The sequence below is a fragment of the Pogona vitticeps genome, chromosome 2 (genome assembly GCF_051106095.1).
Source record: "Pogona vitticeps strain Pit_001003342236 chromosome 2, PviZW2.1, whole genome shotgun sequence".
Taxonomy (NCBI): domain Eukaryota; kingdom Metazoa; phylum Chordata; class Lepidosauria; order Squamata; family Agamidae; genus Pogona; species Pogona vitticeps.
The window spans coordinates 65538408-65564202 of NC_135784.1; the positions used below are offsets into that span (position 1 = coordinate 65538408).

At 39.0% G+C, this 25795-nt stretch overlaps 1 protein-coding gene across 1 annotated transcript in view; it reads right to left on the bottom strand.

Annotated features, from left to right (window-relative positions):
• Window positions 1-218: 218 nt before the first annotated feature.
• APPL1 (adaptor protein, phosphotyrosine interacting with PH domain and leucine zipper 1) overlaps window positions 219-25795 on the bottom strand; it is a 45456-nt gene continuing 19879 nt past the window's right edge. Inside the window, exons 9-22 of the mRNA XM_020799890.3 lie at window positions 24116-24198; window positions 23875-24033; window positions 21347-21535; window positions 20755-20797; window positions 19593-19649; window positions 18857-18948; window positions 16844-17026; window positions 11555-11604; window positions 10045-10219; window positions 9900-9936; window positions 7880-8026; window positions 7691-7741; window positions 6649-6738; window positions 219-4986 (exon numbers count right to left, since the gene is read on the bottom strand). Coding sequence (XP_020655549.1) covers window positions 4837-4986; window positions 6649-6738; window positions 7691-7741; window positions 7880-8026; window positions 9900-9936; window positions 10045-10219; window positions 11555-11604; window positions 16844-17026; window positions 18857-18948; window positions 19593-19649; window positions 20755-20797; window positions 21347-21535; window positions 23875-24033; window positions 24116-24198 — 1506 coding nt within the window. The 3' untranslated portion in view covers window positions 219-4836. The remainder of the gene's footprint in view (window positions 4987-6648; window positions 6739-7690; window positions 7742-7879; window positions 8027-9899; window positions 9937-10044; window positions 10220-11554; window positions 11605-16843; window positions 17027-18856; window positions 18949-19592; window positions 19650-20754; window positions 20798-21346; window positions 21536-23874; window positions 24034-24115; window positions 24199-25795) is intronic.

Sequence of the window (25795 nt, forward strand, 5' to 3'; positions counted from 1 at the left end):
ACCACAGAGATAAAGGTTCATTTTCTCTAAACACTACAACCATCCAATAAACAATCGAAGATATGTATTAACTCTTGCATAACATAGGCTACTCTTTAATCTACTGAAAATGAAACATGATTCTAATTGCTTGATTTTTATTAAGTTCAATAAATGATATTCTGATTATATTGAATATATGGATTCTATGCTTGGATGACAGACAGACTTGTAATACATTTGACAAAAGATTTCACATTCTTTTAATTTTTTTAATACATCATGAACTTTCAGGAAGCAGTTGCAAAAAAGAAATAATTTACAAAATCATTACAGAAAATCATTTCCTAATATTGGGAAGGGCTTCGACAAAATCCAATTAAACCATTTTATTAGTATCTAGATTTCAGTGTCCAACTGACAATACCAAGTTGACAGTCATTGACTATTTACTTATTAATGCAAATATTAAGAAAACTCGTATTAGATTCTTACAAACATTGCAAAAATCACAATCACAGGAACAGGACCAAACCATTACTTTAACTATAAAAGTCTGACCAATCCATTATTACATTATAAAGTTATCCATATGTATTGTACAGATTTCCTAGCTTACTTACAAATCTCATTATGGAACACTATTCCTTGAAGAGCGGCATGTATATTGGATTATTCTTCTCACCAAGATAGGTTACATGATTAATTTAGGTCAGTGTGGGGAAAGCTGGCTTCCGTCCCCTGTACTGAGACCTCTGCATCTGTGATGGACCACAGATGCAGGGTGACCCAGCTCTGATCCTGTTCCACTTTCCCCTTGCATTAGAAAGACAAAAGAGGAGCAAAATTGGGCAAGTGATTACAGAGGAATTGGCTGTGATGGCAAATCCTCTCTCTACTAGCCTCTCGCCGACAGGGCACTGGCAGTGCCAGTCTCAAAGCTTCCACATGCCAGAAGGAGAACCTTCTGGCATGTGGAGACAAGCCAGGTTAGGCTCAAGGATGGGGGATTTCTCATCCTTCTCTTTGTTTTCTGACTGACTGGCTTGCAGATAAGGTATCTGCTCAAATCCAACAACGGAAAAAGATGCTCAGAATAATAACATTCTCTTTTCTGAACAAGACGTGGTTCCATTCACAGAGGGCACGACTGAGAGTTTTAAAACCTGATTTTCTGAAAAATATCAGCTCCACATGCAGACAAATAAAGGAGTGTCTTTAGGCTATGACAAAAGAATTTCTCTTTGCTGTACTCCTCAGGAGAAGGTGTGCGTCTTTGATATTTAATATTTCCATTCCTTCCTTCAATTTTGTTTTCAGAAATCTGCTCTCATTTACACAAAGGCCAAGACAGAACGGAGCACAGTCACTTAACAGTGCTCAGCTTTGGGATTTTAACTCTTGCACCTCGACACAGCACAATCCTATGCATGTTCCCTCAGAAGGTGTGCCCCATTAATACAATAGAATTTGCTTCTAGGTAAGCAAATTCGGAATTGCAACTATAAATGGAACAAGAGCAACGTGCTTCTTTTTACTGTTCAGTGTAAAATGGAACATTTGATTCATGATTTTTTTAAAAACAGCACTGCTTTATATATCCTTTAAACTGCACAATATCTTTACATGAAAATAATCTGTGTAGGAAAATACGTGCTTACCACATAGAGCGAAGTTGGGCATGAGTAATTTTCAGACCATGAACACACCAACCAGGCAGATATTTATGTTTCTATACAGAAAATACTCTAATAGAAAAATTAATGTGGGACCTAAGGAGAGTTTACATACTGAAACTGTACAGGTTTTCCTAAGTGGCTTTGGAAAGTATAGATAGTAATTACTCCATTTTGAATCTGTTTCATGCAAATTTTAAAAATATTTGTACACATTTATTGTGCACAAATGGATGCTTCAAAGATTAACTGCAAAGATATGCTAAAGAGTTTATACACATTTTAGAATTGCACTTGATTTTTAAATGTTTTTAAATATTTTAAAAACACATGCATGATACCAAAAAAAAACCCCTTTTTTGTCTCTTTTGCACAAATGTAGGATTCCTAGCCACAAATCTTATTTGTTTTTATGTCTGGGGGAGATGTGACTTTGACAAGCCCATTTTTTAAAAAACACACAAAAAAACCCACAAGAGTAGATTTCTCACAAATTCCTATTCCAGAATTAAGATATATCAAAGGTCTTGTACATGAGTAAAGCAGAAATCTGCAAAACAATGGATCCACCATGTTGAGATCACATTTTACAGTTGCTTAAGCAAGAAGAAAATGAAGATTTTCTTGGCTGCTAGCACACACATGTGCACGCACACACAAACACACACACACACACACACACACACACACACAGTTGTGCCAATGTAAACTTCCTTTTAATCAATGTTCCTTAAATGCCTGGGCAATGATGCAAAAAAGTTTTATCAATTTCATTAATATGTAAGCTGTTTCAGAATTGGCTATGTACCTTAATACAAAGAGGATAAAATGTTGGGGTTTCCATAATGAGGAAATCTGGTATTATGCACATTATAATACAATGTATGAACATACATTTTAATGTATTTACATATATATATGTATGTATGTATATACACACAAACAGGTTAACTAAAACATAACAAAGAACAGACACAGCACTCTGCTGAGGTGAAATTATTATTTAACTCAACTATTAAACGATAGTTCTGTAATGTTACATATGGCTTTAAGCAGCTCAAAAAAGTGAAATAAGAGTTATGACAGATTTTGCCAATTAAGGTAAGTTGTCATCAAAATACACCAGCACAATTAAAGTTAGCATTTCTTCCAAGAAAGAAGCAAGAGCTATATGAATGACATTTCATTAATCTTATACTCATCACGGAGACCTTCAGGAAAGTAGGCGATCCCACAGCTGATCAGTGGGCAAATGGGGTATTTGTTTCACTGTCTTGGAGCCTCAACCGTATCTTGGTCATTCCTATTCCATTTCAAAAAGCTCTCTCTCATGCATGTGACTTTTGTAATCCTTAAGGGATGTCACTTTCATCATTTTCTGGAAAGCATGTAAGGTTTAGCATATTTCAGAAAGCCCTATCAAATGTCTTTTGGTTTGGTGAACATCATTCATATTGGCTAAATGCTTTGTTTGGGATTCCCAGTGTGGTGTAGTGGACTGAATGATGAACTCTGGGTTCAAATTCCTACTTGGCCATGGAAACTCACTGTGGGAATGGAACAGGTAAAACCACTCCTTTGATATCCCTCTTAACTTGAAAGCCCTATTACGGTTGCTACAAGTCAGTTCCTACTTTGACAGCACAGAACACACAAGTGCTTCGTTACTTCATCATTAGAAGTAGATGCCAAAAGCTCAGGAGCAGCAACATTGGTTTCTTCCACCAATTACTAAGCCATTCTTTTGATTGCCTTTAAAAAGAAGACTTTAGGAAAAGAACTGGATAACATAAAAACTGATGCATCCATAGGCTCCAACAGATTAGTTATTTCTACTTTTAAAAAATGCATAAAACAAGAGATTCAGCACATAAAATCAGATAGAATTGGTTGGATCTAGATATATGAGTGTTTTAAGGAAGCTGACAGAAGCAAATATCCCCAGCTCACTGTACCAAGAGCAGACCTTGACGTAAGCGGTGCCCTAAGGGATGGAAGGTCTCGTCAAAGACTGCCAAAGGCATTTTCTGAGACACCTTCTATCCACAGAAAGCAGATCTCAGTTCCAAGCTGTTGCTCTGTCTTAACTTGTGGGGATGGAGGATCAACACATGTTTGATACCATAATGAAACTTTTTTCTAATTACAAATATATAAGTCATATGAGGAGCACCACTGTAATTTTTAAGTGGCTCAGTAGATTTATGCAGCTTATGCCAATATTGCACATGGAACTGTTCAGCAAAGACACTGTGCAATTGTTAACTGATGCAGTCCCCATGAAACACTTCTTTCATCACCACATATTTTCAGGCTATTCTGATAATGAGAAACTCAAAGATTTTTTTTCTTTTACTGTCAGTAACTGTTAAGAGATATATTGAAAACTGTGTGACAGATATACACACAGTCTCTTCTAGACATGCAACAGTCTATTTATACAACATTACAGGTACAAAGAGTGGGTTGCATCCAACATTGTACTAGTGCTAGCATCGGGATTCCCCCCCTTTTAAGGTAGCTGTTGAAAGAAAGGAGAATCATCTCCATCCAAATCTGCTTGCAAAAGCAGCTTCCACCAGCATTAATTCCCTGTAGAAGCCTGCCCAATGTTGCTACATCCCACAACTCCAAAAAGTCTGTCTTTGTTACCCATCACATAATTGCTCTGAAATATAGCTGAAAAGAAGCCAGGGAATCAAGACAGACTTTGAACAAAGAGTCTTGTGACCACTTAAAAACTAATTTATTATGGCATAAACTTTCATGGACTAGACATCAGATAACTTTTTCAGCATTTGAAGACTCTGCAAGGCATTTTATTTTACCAAAACATATTAACTACAGTTATGCCCTCTGGGAGTCGAGAACAGAAATAGAGTGTTTCTACCTATTGTTTATGCTTAGCTGATGTCAATCTCCTAATGATATTTGGACAAAAATATAAGAAAAAGACTCCTGTGAAATACAATTCTGCTAAAATCACTGATGTTTCACCATGGTTCCATATGACAGGGGAAAGAGTCCACATTATGTTAAGCAGGCAGTTTAAGAAAAATCAAACCCTAATGGTTCAGAGTATTCCGTCTCATCTAATAAAGCACACCCGCCACCTTTGTTTCTTCTGAGACGTAGAGCTTATCACAAGACACCATGTCCAAAAGGCTTAACTGAAGTCATCTCACGCTTCCGATTCTCGTTTCTTTTTCCCATCTTCTCCCAAGTCGCTGTCTTCTGACTGGCTACTGCTAAGGACTACAAACTGACCTTCACCAACACTCTGGCTGGATCTAGTAGAAGCAGCTATTAGTCGGCTTTGCTCTTCCAGATCCTGAAAGAAAGGACTCACTCTTAAACAGATGACCAAGTTGACACTGTATTGATAATTGCCATTAGGCAAATCTACTGTGCAACCAAACTCAGCATACTACTACAGTTCTAATTCTCCAAAGGGTTATTTTAAGAGATGGAGAAGGTAGAGGAAACAGCAACCAAAACTGTTGGGAACTGGAGCAACCCTGGCTTCCATGTTCAGGATTTTCATTTAAAAAACAAGTGCAGGGAGTATGAAAGAGGTTTATCCAGTTATGTGTGATATAGAGAAAAATGATTTGGATTTACAGTGAGATATCCTGATCAGTGGAGAACTGGTAGAAAAGGATTAACTTCTGTGTCTGTAAACAACTAAGCCAAGCAATGAAACTGTAATTAAGAAGATATTAAGAAGAGTGGTCGCAATGACCAGATAGGTGGGGTATACATAGAATAAACAAATAAATAAATTAACAATAAAAATCTGTTTTGTCAACCTCTGAACTTGAACAAAGAAAACAGCAGAAACAGAGGTGTTGTTAAGATCCCCGGGTGCTTTGTAAGGTAGTTGGAGATGTAAGAGAGGAGAGGATGAAGCATGAGGAGGAGGAGGAGGACGGCAAGCATCCATCCCATCCTCAAGAATGGTCTTTGCTTCTCAACGGGATGTGAGAATGACAGACCAGCTATTGAGACAGAAGATGCTATTTCTCTAAAAACTGAATGGTTTATCCAGTTTAAAATACTGGCCTGACAGATGATACCCTCAAATCTGAGAAAAATAGTTGCTGCTGTCTACTTAACTCCTGTAACCCTTCCCCCAGCTGAGGTAACAAACGTAGCAATCCCCCCCCCCCACAATGCTACTGAGGAATATTTTCTCCACCTGGGCGAGGCCCTTCCTTACACCTGAAGCACTAATACTTGACCTCAGGAACTTCTTTTTCTTTAAAGAGAGATGCCCACACGGGAGTGGCAACTGTACCATCACTCTCACGCAGCACCACAGTTCTTCAGAGACTGACTAGCTTTAACACCTACACGAAGCTACTGGAGAACTGGAAGAGTTTGTACATGCTTTTAACCCAACTTGGAGAAACTGTGCTTCTTTTTCATTGGCATCCAGTTGATTTCTTTCTGTCTGCTGGGGAGCTTTATGACTGATTCCTCGAAGGTATTAGGATGTTCCTCTGGCAGCCCTTTAACCAGAGGAAAGCTGCAACCGTTCAATGAAGCCATGGTACTTTCTAAAGTTTTGCTCTGTTTTTTAAAATCAGTATCTGGAGCAGTCACCTCACCATCCCCTCACTTGGACGCATCCATCCCTGGCTCAGAATGGATAAAAAGGGGGCAGAGGGAAGCAGAGGAAAATAAATAAAAAGGTAATTCCTGAGGTATAGAACCAAACAAACCAATAACTTTACAGACACAATGGGATCTCGGACTGATAGTGGTGTAAGCTGCCTTAAGCACTACTTTGTAATAGTGACGGAGTGTGGTATGGGTAGAAAGGTAAATAAAGATGAGAACACCATAAAATGATAGGTGGAACTTTAAGGCAAAGCCCTCCTCTGGAAAGTCAATGTTGCACAAGACATAGAAATTTTCTTAGGACAAATTAATTTTTTTCTAGACACAGCAACTTTTGAGAAATCAAGTGCTTTTTTAACCAAACACCTACCTTTTCAATTTGTTTTTGTTTACTAAGTTCTTTCTGCTGTTTCTCTTTTACTCGTTCTATTTCTTTCTGCTTTTCTGACGTTCTACGATCCTGAACAATAAAAGAAAGATGTATTATTAATAAATGCTTGAAGAAATGAGTATTGATATATTCTAGAGATGTGCAATTTTGTGTTTTTAGTAGTGTTTTGTAGCCCGAAAACATAAACCTGTGCACCTCTGATGTATTCTGTGTGGTCAATGTATACCAGTCCACACCAAAGAAATGATACAAAGATTATCTGCTATCGCCCTTCAAAGGAACTGAAGGGAACTATATGCAGCATTCTCTTTTTTAAAGCAACTAACTTTCACATGACCAAACTATTCAATCAATAAAAAACTGGATCAATGAATTCGTAGACAAGTTATTGTTAGCCACTGTAAAAGGAACTTTCACAACCTATTTTGCAATGCTGCACCACTTTCCAAAGCACGTAGGTTTTAAATTAACAGCAATATTCAAATCTCAGGTCAACAGTCATCCAAGAGACACAAAAATAAAAAAATGCACATTCTTTAACTAGAGAAGGCTTTGAAGAACCCAGAATTGTTGTTTCAGAAACCTTGGCTTTTCCTTGTTTCAGGAAAGATGGTACTACATTCATAGATCCTATTCTCTAATGCAAGTTGACACTTGTAGTCTTGTTTTGGAATCACATCCTGCATACCACTAAACCTAGGTTTTTCCCTTCTCCAGAAGAATGCAGCTCAGACACTGAATGTGTTATTAAATTTTTATTCATTTACACATATTCTCTATCATAGTACACTTGTCTGTAATCACTTATTAAAAACAACAACTGGTTGACACAGCAGTTCACCCGTAAGAAAAAGATCTAGTTAGGTGGCCTGTCTCAACTCAGTGTCATCTGATACATCTGTTGGCTTATGATGAAACTAGGGAACATCTTTTCAGAGTGAGGCATCCACTCAGACCATAGGCTGCCTACACATAATGCATATAGAATGCCTACAGATATTATTACAATTGATAGTCTTACCAATTCAGCATGAAATGCAATCTGTTTTGCAAGTCCCACAGAGTCACAAATCTATACAGAAAAAAAAGATGAACAACATAGTAAGAGTAATAAAATGTGACCACCATTGTAAGAGAGCAAGTTCACATAATGTTACACTTGAATATCCATAACTGTATTCAAGAACTTTAGTTGAATTGTGGTAAGTACCTTCTCCCCTTCGTTATTTGATTCAAATATGTAGCAGACAGATGTTGGTCTGCTATCTGCTCTCCCTGCTGAAGTTCGAAGCACAAATCCAAAAAGGCGCTTGTTCTCCTGGTGTGTGGCATACAGAACTACATTTGGCAAAGGAAACTGTTGGGGGAAAAAAAGAAACTTTAAAACTTGCAAGTTAATTAACAGCAACAAATCCTAGAGATCACAGGGGCAATAAATGAAACTATCCATTGGTCAAAATCCTACACCAGTAGAAGAGAAATGGCTTAACTTGCAGCAGCAAACTGCTCCTAGTTAACAACTCCATTTGAACTCCTCAATGTGTACTAGTCAGTTTGCTTGGTGTTTGAGCAAGAATTTAAGCATGGATGAGCAGCAATCTGCATTGTGATTATTCATTTCCCGTCTGCTATTGTAACTACACCACCAAATTTTGGTCAATGACTTTTCAGACTTTAATTACGATAAAATGCCAGCTGTGCTTCTGACTTTTCTCTAGAGGTCTGGAAAATTCTGTAGGCCTTTTTTGGTTGTGTTCAGTCATCAGAATCAATGACCTGACATCAGTGTAAGTGTAGCTATGTAAACTGTGGTAATAAATTGTGGCTAATTAAATGACTTATTGCTCATATTCTCGTCATATGTCAGGCATGCAAACTAGCGTGCAACTAGGAGTACAAGCAGCAACCTGTTAAGCATTGGCAGTTTGCTACTGCAATTTATGCAATTATGCTTGTGGCAATTTTAATCGACAACAGGATTCTGGTGCTTTGTATTTTAATATCACAATAAAATTTCTCACTGTTAAGCCATAAATCCCCATCACAATACACATAATTATTTTTAAATGAATGTGATTTTATATTTATTTTTCATTCATTATATAGTATTTAAGCATTTCAAACTGACTTGAATTCAGTATATAGAGCATCTGTCTATTCATTTACATCAATATTATGATCCATGCATTAGCCTTTGTTACTTGAAGTAGTGGTTTACAATGAGAACTACTTTCAGAGAACTGCAAAAGTGCTTTTCTCCCACAGCACAGAGTACTACAGTGGACCCTCGACTTACAGACGCCTCGACTTACAGACTTTTCGAGTTACAGACTTCTCTGGCAGCAAAATTTTGATTTGACTTGCAGATGGAGAATCGACTTACAGACCAGAAAAAAACCAAAATGGAACAAAAATAGAATAAAAACTGCCAGTTATGGGATTAATCGGTTTTCAATGCATTGTAGGTCAATGGAGACTCGACCTACAGACTTTTCGACTTGCAGCCACTGTTCCAATACGGATTAATTCCGTAAGTAGAGGGTCCACTGTATAGCCACAGGAGAGATGGCAGCAGCAAAGTTTTCTGGTCTTTTATTATTAGAAACAGTGACTTCAAAGCAAGAAACAAAGGCAAGATTAGTGTCTCGTTCCCTCGAATCCTGCTTCAAGAAGTAAAATGGCAGCAAAACTATTAAGAGGTAATAAAAAGGCTACCGGTTTTCTTTCACAATCACAGAGCCTTTAAGCTGTCTGTAATCCACACTGCTGGTTTTTAGCAATAGAGATGCCAATTTTTAGCAGCAGAGCATTTTAATCCAATTTTTCTTGGAGCGCCAGGAGACCATTAAAAAAGGGGCTTGAGAAGCCACCTGAGGCCTACAAGCCATACTTTGCCTACTTCCGTTTTAAGTAATAAAATTAATGTCCACTGTCTTGAATTTACAGCCAAGCAAATGTGTCCTTGGCACCAAGCATACCATTCACTCTGCCAGTGTAAGGATACCAGCACTGATGTTAATATAAGGCTGGCGCTGAAAGTAGTGCCACTGTTTGGGACTGGGTTGCTGGTTATGTTGTGGCAAACACCGCAACCATGATACAATTTAGCATTATTGATGACAAGCAGGTAATGTACTGAAACACCACAAGGTGTGGAGATCTCGAGATTTGAGATCTCTAACCACAAGGTGAGTTCCTTGTTTTTTCCTGCTCTGATTTTAGCAGCTTACCCTGAGTCTTGTCACTTGCGTCTGTGGATCTATTAACCTAGGAGCATTAATTTAAGAAACATTATTATTAATAGCATTAAATATTATTGTACTAAATAAGAGAATGTTCGACAAATGTGTTAATCTTCAGAAAGAGAACACTCACTTTAAACAGTCACACGTGACGAGTAAATGTGACTCTGTCATTCTGAAAATATTATGTATAGCACGAGCTGCAAGGATTTGGCGCATAGTTTCGTAAACAACATCAGAACTTTCATCTGACTTTACTTCCATGGATCCAAGGAATCTTACAATAAATAACTGATGCAGGATAGAATCTAGAAAAGGACATATTAAAGACATCCTATGAACCACCTTTGTCTGGGCTTTCCAATGAAGCTTTGATCATGGTCTAACAGCGTACCCACTACACACACTGTACTACACAGCAACTGTATTCTACCCACCATACATTCTACTAAGCAGGAACACACCAAAAGAAATGCACAACACACCCAAACACTGATAATTCTGCTTCATCATCACTGAAAGTCTTCCCAGCATACATGATTTTATATTAATGTTAACCAAGAGTTCAAAGCAATTATCTCATTCAACCATTGTGACATGTTTTTAAGTATGCAGAACTCTTGTGCATGCTGGCCAGACAAATGTAAAAAAAGACAAGGGAGATGAATTAGGGTTGCGATCTGAATTTTGGGAAGTGGAAATGGTCAAGAGAGCTTTGTAAACAAAAACAGATGAGCCGTCTTCTATTCTGAAGTAGTATAAATTTTTCTGGAGCATTTGCTTCTTTCCCCTGACCGGCCCAAGTATACAGGGCAAGTGCCATGTTCTTTGAATGAAAAAAAAATCCCCCTGTGAACATACTGTTACATGTAAGCACCAAAGACAGAGAAGACTATGAATTACACAGAAATATTGTGTATTTCAACATATAAAGTTACAAATTTCATCCAACGCTATATTTAAATCTGAATGGATTGCTCACAGTAAATCCCAATTAATTGGCGGAAATCAGTATCACAATCAAGACAGTAGTAGCCTTAGATTTAAATGAAAGAGTGATTGCTTTCTCAAAATTAGAGACGGAGTCCTAGGGATGCTGAGCTTCACTCAACTTTTCCCATTGGAAACTGCAGAATGTGAAGATATCCATACATGTGATGGGGCTACGTTCAAAGAACTGTATTGATTAACGGGTCTGGCATGTCCTTGACATGTTGAATTTTCGCGATGGTCAAGATCTAGTGAGTGCTTCCACTGACAGAATTACTTCCCCCAGTGGAACCAGGAAAGGGCCAAATTCCCACCATGCTATATTTCCTAGAATCACAAGCAATTCAGACTGTGCTACAGGCTCATGCCATCTTTGTCTGCATGCCACCCGATGTGATCAGGAGACTGCCCTGCCAGATGAACACAATTCTTTTCCTTTCCTCAAAAACAACTGAAGACCCCGGGGAAGGCGGGTCTGCATGACATCATGTCACAACTCTTTATGTATAAAGGGATTCATCTATGTGCCTGACAATATACACTATTTTCATTCTGCTCTAATTCACAATCAGCCTGTCACTTTCATTAGCACCCCACTTCCAGAGAGTTGACACACCAATGCTAGCAATGATTTCACTAAAATACTGTCCTACCTTCTGTTTCTGATTTGGTTCCACCAGATTCCCCAAAAGGATTTGTACGCCTGCCAAAAGGACAAGAAAAAAATCAGAGGAGTGATTCCTCCACACAGATTACTAACAATCAAATAGTATGATATATTAAAATGATGGTGGTAGTTGAAGAAGGATGCACACAATAAATGGGTTTCAAAACATAAAACCATATTGACTAATTTGCATTGAGTTGGGCAACTGGTGGCCTCTAAATATTTTCGGATTGCAATATACATAATCCTATGCCACTGACTACACCGGCAAAAGATTGTGGCTCACCTTTGTCTTACATGACTGCTTTATTTCAACAGAACACAAATGGAAGGACCAGTGCCTTGTATAAGATTAAAACCCAAATTCTTGAAAATCATGTATGTCTCTTTATTTTCCTCCGGATAGTTAATATTCTTTTATCACCGGGGGGAAGGCAAAATTAGAATATAATCGCAATCCTTATCTTACCAAAACATAAGGGCAATAAAAGATGCACTCCTTATTTGAAATTGCTGGCTGCCCATAGCTTACCGTATTTTTTGCACCATAAGACGCATTTTTCCTCTCAAAACAAGTGGGGGGAGAAGTGTATGCGTCTTATGGAGCAAATACTGTCCCCTCCACGCCACCATCGCTGGCTTCCGAGGCCTCCGGAGGCCTCAGCAGGCCCCGTGGGGGCCTCCCCCCGGCACCATCGCTGGCTTCCGAGGCCTCCGGAGGCCTCAGCAGGCCCCATCGCTGGCTTCCGAGGCCTCCGGAGGCCTCAGCAGGCCCCGTGGGGGCCTCCCCCCGGCACCATCGCTGGCTTCCGAGGCCTCCGGAGGCCTCAGCAGGCCCCATCGCTGGCTTCCGAGGCCTCCGGAGGCCTCAGCAGGCCCCGTGGGGGCCTCCCCCCGGCACCATCGCTGGCTTCCGAGGCCTCCGGAGGCCTCAGCAGGCCCCGTGGGGGCTTCCCCCCGGCACCATCGCTGGCTTCCGAGGCCTCCGGAGGCCTCAGCAGGCCCCATGGGGGCCTCCCCCAGGCCCCATCGCTGGCTTCCGAGGCCTCCGGAGGCCTCAGCAGGCCCCATCGCTGGCTTCCGAGGCCTCCGGAGGCCTCAGCAGGCCCCGTGGGGGCCTCCCCCCGGCACCATCGCTGGCTTCCGAGGCCTCCGGAGGCCTCAGCAGGCCCCGTGGGGGCTTCCCCCCGGCACCATCGCTGGCTTCCGAGGCCTCCGGAGGCCTCAGCAGGCCCCATGGGGGCCTCCCCCAGGCCCCATCGCTGGCTTCCGAGGCCTCCGGAGGCCTCAGCAGGCCCCATCGCTGGCTTCCGAGGCCTCCGGAGGCCTCAGCAGGCCCCGTGGGGGCCTCCCGCAGGCACCATCGCTGGCTTCCGAGGCCTCCGGAGGCCTCAGCAGGCCCCGTGGGGGCCTCCCGCAGGCACCATCGCTGGCTTCCGAGGCCTCCGGAGGCCTCAGCAGGCCCCGTGGGGGCCTCCCCCAGGCACCATCGCTGGCTTCCGTGGCCTCCGGAGGCCTCAGCAGGCCCCGTGGGGGTCCCCCACCACCACCATCGCTGGCTTCTGAGGACCTCCAGGAGGCTTTCCACTGGTAAGGTGCTGCTTTTTACTTTTTTAAAAAATGTTCTGGGTGGGTTTTGTAGGGTAGATTTGGGCTGGGGGGTATGTTTCTATGTTGCTTTGTGTTTTGGTAATTTTTTTTGCAGTCTCAGCATGGGACTTGCTCTGTTTATTTATTTTTACTTTATTTTTTGGTATTTAAATATTAGTTGCTGCTTTTTACTTTTAAAAAATGTTCTGGGTGGGTTTTGGAGGGTAGATTTGGGCTGGGGGGTATGTTTCTATGTTGCTTTGTGTTTTGGTACTTTTTTTGAAGTCCCAGCATGGGACTTGCTCTGTTTATTTATTTTTACTTTATTTTTTGGTATTTAAAAATTAGTTGCTGCTTTTTACTTTTTAAAAATGTTCTGGGTGGGTTTTGGAGGGTAGGTTTGGGCTGGGGGGGTATGTTTCTATGTTGCTTTGTGTTTTGGTACTTTTTTTGCAGTCCCAGCATGGGACTTGCTCTGTTTATTTATTTTTACTTTATTTTTTGGTATTTAAAAATTAGTTGCTGCTTTTAACTTTTTAAAAATGTTCTGGGTGGGTTTTGGAGGGTAGATTTGGGCTGGGGGGTATGTTTCTATGTTGCTTTGTGTTTTGGTACTTTTTTTGCAGTCCCAGCATGGGACTTGCTCTGTTTATTTATTTTTACTTTATTTTTTGGTATTTAAAAATTAGTTGCTGCTTTTTACTTTTTAAAAATGTTCTGGGTGGGTTTTGGACGGTAGATTTGAGCTGGGGGGTATGTTTCTATGTTGCTTTGTGTTTTGGTACTTTTTTTGCAGTCCCAGCATGGGACTTGCTCTGTTTATTTATTTTTACTTTATTTTTTGGTATTTAAAAATTAGTTGCTGCTTTTTACTTTTTAAAAATGTTCTGGTTGGGTTTTGGAGGGTAGGTTTGGGCTGGGGGGTATGTTTCTATGTTGCTTTGTTTTTTGGTGATTTTTTTTTTGGCAGTCCCAGTGTGGGACTTGCTCTGTTTATATATTTTTATTTTATTTTAATTTTCAGTATTTAAAAATTAAGTGCGTCTTAACGTCCGGTGCGTCTTATGGAGCGAAAAATACGGTAATCTGTTATTCAATTATAAGAAGTCACACTTTCAAATACAGCTGTTTAGTCTTGATCAAGAAAAAAGTGGCTAGGTTTGGCTCTCAACACAGACATCATTACTTTTAAAAGTATACTCAAGTGAAAATTTTCTAGGCTTCCAGTATGTATCATAAGCACTGAAACACACTTACTCAGAAGAACCACTTTTTTAAAACTGGGGAATTGTTAAGGCTTTTTAGGAAGGTTGTAGATAATGCTTTTGTGTCTTCATGAATTGTTAAACAAAAGGGTGAATCTTTCACAGAAACACAGAATTGAAAGGCATCGCAGATGTCATCTACTCCAACTCTCTACTCAATGCAACATCTACTCTCCTTGACAATATCACCTTCCTTGACAAACATCTCTCTCTGGCTTCTGCCTAACTCCTTGCAAACAAATAGAGAACAACTCATGAGGTTGTCAATTACACTGTCAAAGAGTTCACATTATTATAAAAGGACATTAATTTTAAACAGAGGTACCAGAAACAAGGAAGCAAATAGGTGATAACAGCAGCTACAACATAATGCTAATCTATTTATTTAAAGCACTTCAGTCTTTTAAAAATTTGTGTCTCAAACCAATAGTTTTTGTTTGATCCTTTTTAGTAGTATATTTACAATTTTTAGCTTTAAATACCGACTTTTAATAATGTAAGTTGCCTTGGGTCCTTTTTAAGGAGAAAGGCAGGATATAAACAAACAAACAGTTAGTTCGTTAGTTTCTGAGCCATAAGACTGACCCACTTAGCCTGCTGTTGAGCAACTTCATTTTCCTGACTGGTGCTTGCATGTGCCCTTCAAGAGTTATTACCAGAATGCCTCTGCCCAGCAAACTTAAACATGCACTCAGACCATTTTCCTTTAGGATAAGAACTGCTGCAGCTTAATGCTCACAGATCACATAAGTGACCCTTTAGGTGTGTTTGCTATACTGTCCAACACAGGTGGCAACCACTTAGAATATAGCAAGGCCTGGTTTCAGCCTTCACACTGAAGCTGCAAAGTCTCCCATAAGAACAAACCTCAACATACCTGTTAAAATTCAAGTCTTCATTACGGTCTTTGCACTTCGACACTCATGGCCATATGGGTTTTTGAAAATCTTACATCATGAACAAGCTACTAAGTCAGCTCAAATATTAAGAAGGAATTTACAGGTTGTGTATTAACACTTTTCCTGTGTTTCCTGTATTAGCTCTTCTTCTGATATTGTTCCTGCTGAGATAACAAATCTTAGGATACTAGCACAGTTAAAGGAGGTGCCAGATACTGCCCAGTTTGGGTTTTTACACTTGCCCATCAATCTTGCTCAATCCCACTTTAAGCTACAAGTATGCAATCACTGGACACTTGGTATATAAAGGCCCGCTAATTGCTCCTCTGTTTTATAAATACATGCCTAAATATCTGATAGGATCAAAAGGACCTAAATGCCATAACGAACTTAACAAGACTATTCAAATTTTGAATAAAGTCATCTTGAAGTGAATGAAATAGAATCTAAGCTACTACCCTAAGCTGGAAATTTACCTTCCTAAAAAGATGTTACTTGAGAAGCCTAGATAATTTTCACTCACCTGTTTTAGCTTAAGAAGAAAGTCATCATAATGCCATCACCACCCGGAGGCAGGGATACCACATTTCTCTTGAGTTTCCAAGAGGAAATACCCAAGGAGCTGGGGCAAGCAAGCAACAGGAAAGGAAAATATACTTTTTTAAAAATGAAAAGAGTAAAGATTGCTCAACAGGGTAAAAGATGTCTGCTTAAAAAAAAAAGACGGAAGGAGAGACACCGCAATGTTGTAAAAGACTATGGCTTTACATTTCTTCTCTTACATGAATCACTTACGAAGTTCTAATTCTCCTTGGCTCTTAAAGTATTGGAGAGCTGCAGACTTCCTTAATTGGGCCCCTTGCCTTCATTATTCCACACCAACATTCCCTCTAAGCTGCGTGACTGCGCAGGCATGCAGTGCTGCATCAGGAACATGCAGCCAAGCCAGTGTTGCCACACCTTGGCTTCCAGTCATGGCCAGAACCCCACATACATGGGACAAAGCCTCCCCCGCAGCACTCCTGGATAGTAAAGGGAATGTTGTTCTACACATTAATCCCCTTCACCAGTTTTAAACAAGCAATGGCTACCTTAATAGTGATGGACATCAACTACAGTATATTTATTTATTTTATTTATTGGATTCCGCCCATCTAGACTAAAGGTCTACTAAATGTTTTACACTTATCCAGAGATTTGAAATCAGTCCTAATCCTTTGTCTTAAATTCTACTTAAAAGTAATAACACCACATTTAATCATAATTAAAACTGGTGAAGGGTGTGAGGAGAGATTACTTCAGTGAAAGGGGAGACACCAGATCAAAGTGAGTGCATAATCTCACACCCTTCCTCTTCCTTATCCCTTAATCATGATAAAGGGATTGTGAGTGTTACTCTGCAGACACTCAAAGACATTACAGGATGTTTTTGCATATTATACATTAGATCCATTTGCCTCAAACTGGTTCTGTCACTGTTGGTTTTCAACAAATGCAGATCCTTTGCTACTACTATCTTACCTGCCTGCTTGCCCTGAGGTTTTTGCTTGACCAGGTTGATCTTCACTTACTGGAGAAATGATGTCAAATTGTATAGGAGTGTCAGGTGCAACAAGAGAGTCCAAGGAAAGTGCTGATAAAGATGCTGAATCAGACCCTAAAGATCCAGTGCTGCTAGTGCGAGTTGTGGGAGGGCGAGATTGCCTAAGAAAAGCAAAATATAATAAGATAGGATCAAATGAAGATGAAACATTTAAGTTATACAATGTTTTATTTGTGCAGAGGTGAGGGATAAATGATGACATTCACAAGCTCTTAATGCATATCATCTATACTTTCTCACCACTTGCAAAAAAGACAATGTGAAACTATTCTTCTGTAAGAAGTTCTGCTTCCAATAGATAGGACAATCCCAAATTAATAAATAATTTCGGGATCATTGCATTGGAGACAAATATATTCGATGACATAGACTGTGCAGAAAACACAGGAAAACAGATTAAAATGAAGGAACCAAAAACCTCATACTGATAAAGCATGATAAATCAAGGGTGTATATAAAAATTACATGAATAGATACCCTGTTGGTATCTTTATCTATGTGTGCGCGCATACATGTGTGTGCAGGCAAGCAGAAGCAAAAACATTAGCTCCACTCATTCATAACTCTTTTCATTCAAGACTTACAGAACAGTCTTAGTAAAAGGCTTAAAGCCCCCGTCCCCACTTAATAATTACCATTCATTCAAAAACCTTAATAAAACACTTATTAGGAATTGCAAACCACAATCAAAATTAGACTATGTGGCAATGATAAATAATCTCTCCAGTTCATGTGCTGGTGACAGGTTACAAAAATTAAATGTCAGAGAGTGCTGAGGAAAATGTTAAAATAGACACTTAAAAACAAACCTCAGCTGGAACTAGATCTTGCAAACATGAGATGTTATGTTCCCATCCTGTGCACATGAACCCACATGGAATGGGTTCAGGGCACAGCAATAGCACATTGTATATGACATGTTATTAGATACAGTGGTGCCCCACTTGACGATGATAATCCATTCCAGCAAAATTGCTGTAGAACGAAATCGTTGTCAAGCAAAAGTAAAAAGCCCATTGAAATGCATCGAAAACCGCTCAATGTGTTCCAATGGGCGAAATATCTCATCCATAGGGCGGCCATTTTCCGGTGCCTGTAAAGCGAGGAGACACAGCGGGGAGCCATTTTGAACCAGCAGGCAGCCATTTTGAAACCCAACGATCAGGTGTTTTGATGGTCGGAAAGCGGAAAACTGGTTCCCGAAGCAGGGAACCGATCGTCGTGAAGCGGATTTTCCCCATCTAAACACGGTTTTGCGATCACGACAGCGATCACAAAATACTCATCGTGAAGCAATTTCGTCATCTACCGGGGTAAGCGTCTAGCAAGGCACCACTGTACTAGTGAAAGGTAGAAACAGGACTTTTGTGAAATCTTTCACAAGATTTTTATGAAAACTACATCACTTCAGTAATATCTACAGTGCTCAAAATGCCTAATACAACAAAGTGCACAAAACACTCAAGAGCATACAAAGAATTTGGACAGTCCGCTGACTAACCTCCTGGGTACCAGTTCACCTATGAAATGTCAGGATATTCTGTTTTAGCCTACTTTCTACCTTCACAGAAGGGGATGTACAGAAGGAATCCTTTAAGTACAGAGGATTACTTCAAACAAGCCCTGAAATGACCAGGCAGTATCAGAAATAATTGTCAAGTATGCAAATGCAAATGATTACCTAAATGAATCATACAGGATTTAGATCATTTATTAACTCTCCCTGAAGTACACTTCTGCAACAAATGACAATGAAATGTCTTTATGAAGATACATTTGAGGAAAATGCAAGGCAATTCAGTGCAAGCTTCAGGTAACTTTTAGTCTTGCTTTAGAGTAACTTTCAATAATCAGAGAATTGCAACAAAAAAGGAGAAACACCATGATGATTAGGTCATGATAACTAGATAATCTGCTATTTTGCAACTTACGCAGTGGGCCTCATGCTCTCATGTCTCTGCTGGAAGGAAGGAGAGGGAGTGACAGCTTCCAAAGCCGACTGATTTACACGTGCAGCAATTTCCTATATTGTTGGGAAGCAAAACATAAAACTTCTCATTGACAACCCTATAATGATATGGGAGCCTTACTTCATTTTACCAATAATGAGTATTATCAAAACTTGACTACTATTCATTCAATTTTCACTCCGTCCCATTTCAGGAAGAGAAGTGAAAAATTTGTTGCTTATAAAATAACTTATTTGTTCAGGGTGGAAATATTTTTGTAACTCAGAAGAAAAACATTGTAGCAGCTCTTGCAAAGTTTGCAGCAGAAATCTCTACCTACTTAGAAACACTGAAAGGCAGTTGAGATGTTTTCTGTGATATTTACACTGATCAGTAAAGTGACAGAAGGAGAGTATCTCTTCTGTATCAGAGACGGAGTGTTTCCTCACAGCTAAGTCCCACTGTACTAAGTGAAGCTCAAGTGCACACACAAGACTGTGGCCTAAGCTACGTTTTCTAAGAATGTTTTCAAGCTATGCTCACCAAGCAATAAATGATAATTGAAAATATACATTCAGATTTGAAATTAAAGTTTCACACTCCTTGTTATGAACAACCCATTTAGAACAGATTCCTTTTAATTTCCTAGTACAGGCTGCTTGAATTAGGACAAATGCTTCAAATGCAGATATAATTTAAAAATCATGACTCAGATTACCTCAGGATTTTCACTTAGGTAGATCTGTTTAGAGATGTTGTTTATCGTACATATCCACTAAAAAAAATCAAAGTAAAGTTTGTAAACAGTTCATAATATTTTTAAGCATCTTCATGTAACTTTTTTACATATGTATGCATTTACTGTACCAAGCCGCTAATTTCTTGAATCAAAGTTAGAAGTGTGGTCAAAACATTCTTTTGATCACATGCTGAGATTAAATGTTCTTGGTCACATAAGTTAAAAAAATTGAACAAAGTTTAAAAAATTGAATACCAAATTCATTATTAAATATCCTTAATATAACCACTTAAAATATTTATTTAATTCTGCATCAATAAGTCAGTGAATATTTAATGGTACACATCTGAAGTTTAATCATATGGGCAAATTAGAACTTCAGCTTTCTGACAACATATACCTGACAGACACATTTTTGTTTATAGCACTTCTGTCAACATGAGTGTAAAAGTGCTTTAAGGCCAGCACAATCTCATGATTGTCTAGTTCAATCTTCCCCAATTAGGAGTCTCTGGGTATGCTGTACTTGTCATCTGGACAATTCATAGATTCAGAAGAAAAATGGCCAGAACTCAAAATTCTGTTCAACAAGTTCCATGCTCTGAACCTGGGTTTCTTTCAGGGCTCATACTCCCAGTTCCTGTTTTATGGCAAAGAACTTTTGAAATAGAACGATCTGCAAAGATAACTTATAATACATCAGGAATCTGTCAGGTTTAGAACATATGAGTGAATGCAAGCCCTTGGGCTTTTCCTTTTAAAGCATTTTAATTTTCTCTATTTTTAACCCTCACATTTCCTTATCACAGTTCCTTCCTACTAGTACCACAAAATTAATCTGTACAAAGAAAAAGGATCTGATCTGGGCAATAGTTTTAAAACCTTTGAAGAGAGAATCTATAGTAATTCTGGTGCAGAAAAACAAGGAATCTGATGGCGCCTTAAAAGACTAACCCATTCATTGAGGTGGTCTTAACCGACCAGATAGGCGGGATATAAATTAAATTAAATTAAATTAAATTAAATTAAATAAATAAATAAATAATATCTTGTGGCCTAGAGACAACTTTACCAAAAGATCCATGAATCAGACCAAGTACTACACTTGGTAGTTTTAACATCCGTTCTGTGAACAGCTTACCTCTTCATAGTCTTTTTTGCTCTCTGCCTGCAAAATTGAAGACCTGACAGAAAAAGGACATAGGAACCAATTTAGCTACACTTCAAAAACAAAAACAAGCAAAAAAAGACTTCTGATCAACCTGAACATTTGTTTCTATTTAGCTAACATTTCATCCGCTATGAATTGGTTGTTTCCTTTTGAGGTTGTCCCAGTTGGCAGCCATCTTACAAAGAATATTTTCTTGAAGTTTTATAAAGAACATTATAGTAAATGTAGTAAAATTCCTAAGAACAATGGAAAGTAAACCATGAGAATCTGTATCCATTATCATATACCTGTCTGTAGAGTACAGCATTTCTTTCCAGTTTCTTTTGTTTTTCTGCCAATTGCCAAGTGATAATAATTGCCATGTGTCATAATCAACTGAGTTGATTTTATGTAATAGTCCCAAGCTGTTTATGTCTTTCTTCTTCCCTCCCATCTTTGTCCCACCGCACTACTTTTTCCGTCTAATTAACAATCTCTCCAAAGAAGCAAGAATTGAAATGGTCCTCAATTTCTTGCCCAATAATTGTATTGCTTAGTAAAAAGAAACACTAGAAATACAAACTTTTTGCCATCAAAAGAAGTTATCTGGAAGCAGTATCTTCTGTCTTCACAATCCACACCCATTACTGAACAGTTGTCCAGATCCATGACAAGCCCTCCAGCTACATCTCCTCTTGCTTGGCTCATCAGATTTCCGCCCTGTGTGAAGTAAAACTGTCTGTCCCAGCTAGAAGACACCAGCCCTGTTTTACTGAAATAAGAAAGCAGATGGATTTGGTATTGGGCCACCCAAAAGCCAGAACTAGTACAGAGTGTCCAGCAGTATTCATTTCATTCCACCTTCATCCCAATGCAGGGACCTAAGGCCCCTTACAAAAAAATAAAAAAAATCAAGCACCTGGCTACTCCTGGAGTTCAGAAACCACCTCATGCTATAGTACCTTGCCCCAGAACAGAAGGGAATGAATACTGGGGACCGGCTAGTAATTATCGAGTAAACTAGTATTCAGGCGGGCTTTAAAAAAAAAGTTATTAGAGCTTCTTATTTATTATTATTTATGTTATTACCTGCTACATTTATATGCTGCCATTGAATTTTCTCCAATGAATACACAGATCCTCCCTGTTTTATTCTCATAATCACCCTGCAAGGTAGGTGAGGTTGAGAAACAAAGAGTTGCCTAAAGTCACTGTGATGGCTGCGATGATGTCACCTGCCTGTCATTGCTATGGCTGGAGTTCATCTGCCTATAGCAGGACAGGAGGTGGGACTTCAGAGGGAGGAGCTAAGGTATATAAGGGGGAGTGAATGATGTGTGAGTCAGATAGGGACTTGGTTAGGGTCTGGTTAGGGACTTAGGGCATGTGCATGTTATGAGGTACTGTGTTAGTGAAGGTCTGAGAGAGAGTGTATGAGGGGATACTTTATTATATTGATTATTGATTGCCTTATTTAGTTAATACAGTGATTTACTATTACTTATGTTGTATCAATAAACTATCATTTTTAGTTTTAAAATCCATACCATTGTCTGAGGAGTCAGATATGTGTGTGGTTGGTGGCAGCGTGTAAAGTGTGTATGTAAGAGTGACGTGACACCTCCTTTGTGACGTGAGAGGAGGCTGTCACAGTCACCATGTCAGCTACATGATCAAGTGGAGAACAGGAACCCAAGACTCCCAACTAGTCTAACCGTCTAACAGACATCCCAAGCTTGCATAATGTATTGTTTCATCTTTTGTCAGAACTGATATGAGCATAATAGATGCTGACCACAGAATATACTATCAGGGTAAAAATAAAAATAAAAATAAAAATAAAAATAATAATAAAAATAATAATAATAATAATAATAATAATAATAATAATAATAATAATAATAATAATAATAATAATTATTATTATTATTATTATTATTATTATTATTATTATTATTATTATTATTATTATTATTATTATTATTATTATTAATCTTGATGGAAGAAGTCTATAAAGAAGCTGGTCTTGGACAACAAAAAAACTCATTAAGTCTATTAAATATACAGAGGAAAGTTTGGATAATGAAACAAAGGCAGATATCAACCAACAAAAATAATCTATTTTCTGGTTACAAAGGAGACAAAGCTCCTTTGCTGTGGCTATCTAACCATTCCATCCCACTTTCAAGGAGCACTAGAATACTACGAAGCTCACTACAAAAGCAAACTCAGAAAGTATCTGAGAGTCAGAAGTGTACAACAGGTGTACTATTGGTTTAAAGCTCCTTGAAAGTACAGAAGGGAATGAATAAAATAAAATACAATCCAGTAACCAGATGCCCAAAAAATTAATACAAGAGATTTTATGGATAAGATTAGCTATGCAAACTTGGTAAATTAGTGATGGGTGCCGGATGCTACTGGACTGGAAATCAAACAGCCACTCTCTTGAGTGAATTTGGCCCAATTATCACCTTAACCTAACCTGAACTGGGGGGCAGGGGGGGCAAACTAACTACATCATCCCAAATTCTTTAAAGAACAACAGAATAGTGAAAATGCTGTAAATAAATGTGAAAAAGTGGACTAAAAGTGGTTGATATCATTAGTGAACAGAATAGTGAAAATACTGTAAATAAATGTGAAAAACTGGACTAAAAGTGGTTGATATCATTAGTGAAAATAGTGAAAATACTGTAAATAAATGTGAAAAACTGGACTAAGAAAGTGGTTGATGCCATTTTAACAAAGCATCATCACAAAGCTCTACCATGCTGGACAGAAAAATCAGCACTAACATTTCAACCTTGCAATTTAGCCATTTCCTAGCATATCAACATAGGCACTTAAATATATACTTTTACTGTTAAGCAGAATTCTGCTTTCCCACATCTTTTTTTTTTAAATCATGTCCCTGAATTAAATGTTATAAGCTGTAGTTTTATTATTTCAAACAATTTGTCTGTAACAATTGCAACATGCTTCATTATAGCGTGGCAATAAAGCAAACCCCTGAGGCCCAAGATACCTGGCTGCCTTATTTGTAATTACCACACAGCTTGCAGCAACGCAGGCTGTTCAAACTTTTGCACAGAAGAAATGGGTTCTTACTTTCTTGCATTGAGATAGCCAGCTTTTCGAGTAAGGTTCCTCTGGACCGGAAATTTTGTGGTATCAGGGTCAGGCAAATACAGAGGGTCACTGGCTATCTCCAAATCTTCTATAGTCTGCTGCATTGTCTCTACTTCACGATCCATTTCCCTGCGAACTCTAAAACACACAGGTCAATTTACACTAACAGTAAATGCTGTTAAAGATGCTATTGGTTTTAATGAGAGGAAAGTTAACTTACTCTTGCACACTTGTCCCAATATTTGTTAAAAATTCTTCTAGTTGTTCAGAAAGATTTTCTGAGCCCATCTTGAAGAAGTTTATCTTTTAAAAAAGAGAATTCAGTGATTTAGCAATCATTTTCTTATTACAAATTGAATTTAAGATTCTGTTCTGGAGTAAGACTTTTAAGATACTGCAAAAGAACATTAATAATCACACGAGGAAACCATGTAAAGAGGGACTTGACCAAACATCTACAATTTTCTCTTAAGAACTTCTGTAAAATACGAAATTAGATTTTCAATAAACTAAGACACCACCACCACCCCGGTTAAACTAACACCACCACCACCGTTAAGTATAAGACTGGAAAACCACAACAGAACAAACTGTATGGTGGTTAATCTGTGTTTATATACAATATATTCCCCTTCATGGATTGCTGCCTTGTCGTGGCGAAGGGGCTTGAGTAACTCAGAGAAGCTATGGGCTATGCCGTGCAGGGACACCCAAGACGGACAGGACATAGTGGAGAATTCCGACTAAACGCAATCCACCTGGAGTAGGAAATGGCAATGCCACTCCAGTATCTTTGCCAAGAACGCCCCATGATCAGAAGCAAAAGGCTAAAAGATATGACGCTGGAAGATGGGCCCCTCAGGTCAAAAGGCGTCCAACATGCTACTGAGGAAGAGTGGAGGACAAGTACAAGTAGCTCCAGAGCTAATGAAGTGGTTGGGCCAAAGCTGAAAGGACGCTCAGCTGTGGACGCGCCTGGAAGTGAAAGGAAAATCCAATGCTGCAAAGAAAAATACTGCATAGGAACCTGGAATGTAAGATCTATGAATCCTGGGAAGCTGGAGGTGGTCAAACAGGAGATGGCAGGAATAAACATCGACATTCTGGGCATCAGTGAACTAAAATGGATGGGAATGGGTGATTTCAACTCAGATGATTATCATATCTACTATTGTGGGCAAGAATCCCGTAGAAGGAATGGAGTAGCCCTCATAGTCAACAAAAGAGTGGGAAAAGCTGTAATGGGATACAATCTCAAAAATGATAGAATGATGTGAATACGAATCCAAGGCAGACCTTTCAACATCACAATAATCCAAGTTTATGCACCAACCACCACTGCTGAGGAGACTGAAATTGAACAGTTTTATGAAGATTTACAACACCTTCTAGAACTGACACCAAAGAAAGATGTTCTTCTCATTCTAGGGGACTGGAATGCTAAAGTAGGGAGCCAAGAGATAAAAGGAACAACAGGGAAGTTTGGCCTTGGAGTTCAGAACGAAGCAGGACAAAGGCTAATAGAGTTTTGTCAAGAGAATAAGCTGGTCATCACAAACACTCTTTTCCAACAACACAAGAGGCGACTCTATACATGGAAATCACCAGATGGGCAATATCGAAATCAGATTGATTATATTCTCTGCAGCCAAAGATGGAGAAGCTCTATACAGTCAGCAAAAACAAGACCTGGAGCTGACTCATAGCAAAATTCAAGCTTAGACTGAAGAGAGCAGGAAAAACCACTGGGCCACTCAGGTATAATCTAAATCAAATCCCCTATGAGTACACAGTGGAAGTAAAGAACAGATTTAAGGAACTAGATTTGGTGGACAGAGTGCCTGAAGAACTTTGGATAGAGGCCCGTAACATTGTCCAGGAGGCAGCAACAAAAACCATC